Raw genomic sequence first — 2,379 nt, forward strand, 5'->3', positions numbered from 1 at the left:
CGGATTCTTAAAAGTCGTCAAATATCCACAATAGGTTGACATCATTCCAGTGCCAAAAAAGGATGGACGAGTTAGAATGTGTGTGGATTATAGGGACTTGAATCGTGCTAACCCTAAGGATGACTTTCCCTTACCACATATTGATGTGCTTGTAGATAATACAACATGTAGTTATAGATATTCCTTTATGGATGGTTATTCAGGATACAACTAGATTCTTATGCATGTGGAGGATAAACATAAAACTACTTTCATTACACCTTGGGGTACCTTTTGTTATGAGGTGATGTCCTTTGGATTAAAGAATGCAGGTGTAACTTATCAACGAGCTAGGGTAGCACTGTTTCATGATATGATACATAAGGAGATTGAGGTGTATGTGGATGACATGGTAGCTAAGTCTACTGAAGATGAAAGCCATGTAGTAGTTCTTCAAAAATTGTTCAAACATTTGCGTAAATACAAGCTAAGGTTAAACCCTAATATATGCATATTTGGAGCCTCATCTGGAAAATTGTTAGGTTTCATCGTCAGTAAGAAAGGTATAGAGGTAGATCTTGACAAGGTTAAAGCAATTCGTGACATGAGGCCGCCACAAATAGAGAAAGAGGTTCACGGTTTCTGAGGGCACTTGAATTATATATCTAGATTCATAGCCAATCTAACTGCTACTTGTGAGCCACTCTTTAAATTATTGTGGAAAAGTCATACTGACAAGGGGGATGAACATTGTCAGTAAGCTTTTGATAAGATTAAGGACTACTTATTGAACCCTCCATTATTAGTACCTCCAACACCTGGTCAGCCTTTAATCCTTTATTTAACTATAAGACCTACATCTATGGGTGCAATGCTGGGGTAGCTTGATGAAGCTAGCAAAAAGGAAAAAGTAGTTTATTATTTCAGCAAAAAGTTCACTGATTGTAAATCATGCTATTCACTAATTGAAAAGACATGTTGTGGTTTAATATGGGTTACTCAACGGCTAAGGCAATACATGTTGTATTATACCACATGGTTGATTTCACAAATGGATCCAATAAAATATATTTTTGAGAGTCCTTATGTGTCAGGTCGAGTTTCTAAGTGGCAAGTAATACTCTCGAAATATGATGTGAAATACATAACTCGTAAGCCAATTAAAGGAAGTATCATTGCAGATTATTTGGAAGCAAATCCTATGGAGGAGTACCAACTTGTAAATTTTCAATTCCCAGGAGAGGATGTTCTTGTTGCAGAGGAAGAAGAACAAGGGGAGGAGAAATGGAAGATGTATTTTGATAGGGCAGTGAATATTTATGGAAATGGATTAAGAGTAGTACTGGTATCTGTAGAAGGTAGACAATTCCTACTAGCCATCAAATTAGGCTTTGATTGTACCAATAATATGGTTGAGTATGAAGCATGTTTAAATGGCTTACAAGCTGCTGTGACATTAGGCATTAAAGGAACTTGATGTTTTTAGAGATTCTGCCCTTGTTATTTATCAAGCAACTGGTGAGTAGTAAATTAAAGATTCCAAGATAATCCCATATCAAAAATAGCTCACCCAATTGATTAATAAATTAGACAAGGTGAGATTCCATCACTTACCTCGTGATAAGAATCAATTCGCTAATGCTTTAGTGACACTAGCTGTCATGGTTAAGTTGGATTGTGGAATTCATGTTCAACCAATCAGGATTGAGGCTAAAATTAATCCTGCATATTGCTTGAATGTTGAAAATGAAATGAAAGCACAACTATGGTTCCTTGATATAAAAGGTTACATAAAAAGTGGAGAATACCCTTTGGAAGCAATGGAAAATGACAAGAAGACTATTCGACATATGGCAATGAATTTCTTCCTTAGTGGGGATGTACTATACAAAAGAACTTTTGATGATACACTGCTTCGATGTGTTGACTCAGGGGACGCACGGAAAATTTTAGAGGAAATTTACGAAGGAATATGTGGAACTCATGCTTATGGCCATACTATGGCCAAACAAGTTCAAAGACATGGTTATTTTTGGCTAATTATAGAAACAGATTGTATTAATATGTTAAAAAGTGCCATAAATGGCAAATTTATGCTGATCGAATACATGCCCCACCTCAACCGCTTCACAACCTTGTGGCCCCTGGCCTTTCTCTTTATGGGGACTTGATGTTATTAGTCCAATCAATCCTAAGGCCTTAAATGGGCACCGTTTCATCCTTGTAGCTATTGATTATTTCACAAAGTGGATAGAGGCTGCTTCTTTTGCTAGCATTACCCAGAATGCCTTTCTTAGGTTTCTAAAAACGAACATTATCTGTAGATATGGTCTACCAGAATGGATTATTACAGATAATGCGCCTAATTTGAATGGGATTGAAGTTCAGATGTGAACAATT

The 2,379-nt window shown here is 36.6% G+C and overlaps 1 protein-coding gene across 1 annotated transcript; it reads left to right on the plus strand.

Annotated features, from left to right (window-relative positions):
• Window positions 1-286: 286 nt before the first annotated feature.
• Window positions 287-2,150, plus strand: LOC129286642 (uncharacterized). Its single transcript, XM_054922653.1, has 4 exons — window positions 287-617; window positions 1,074-1,324; window positions 1,440-1,497; window positions 1,627-2,150. Exons 1-4 carry the CDS (start codon window positions 287-289, stop codon window positions 2,148-2,150), a joined length of 1,164 nt encoding a protein of 387 aa, XP_054778628.1.
• Window positions 2,151-2,379: the final 229 nt, after the last annotated feature.

The sequence above is a fragment of the Prosopis cineraria genome, unplaced genomic scaffold (genome assembly GCF_029017545.1).
Source record: "Prosopis cineraria cultivar Desert tree isolate PC_DT_omini unplaced genomic scaffold, ASM2901754v1 PC1, whole genome shotgun sequence".
Classification (NCBI taxonomy): Eukaryota; Viridiplantae; Streptophyta; class Magnoliopsida; order Fabales; family Fabaceae; genus Prosopis; species Prosopis cineraria.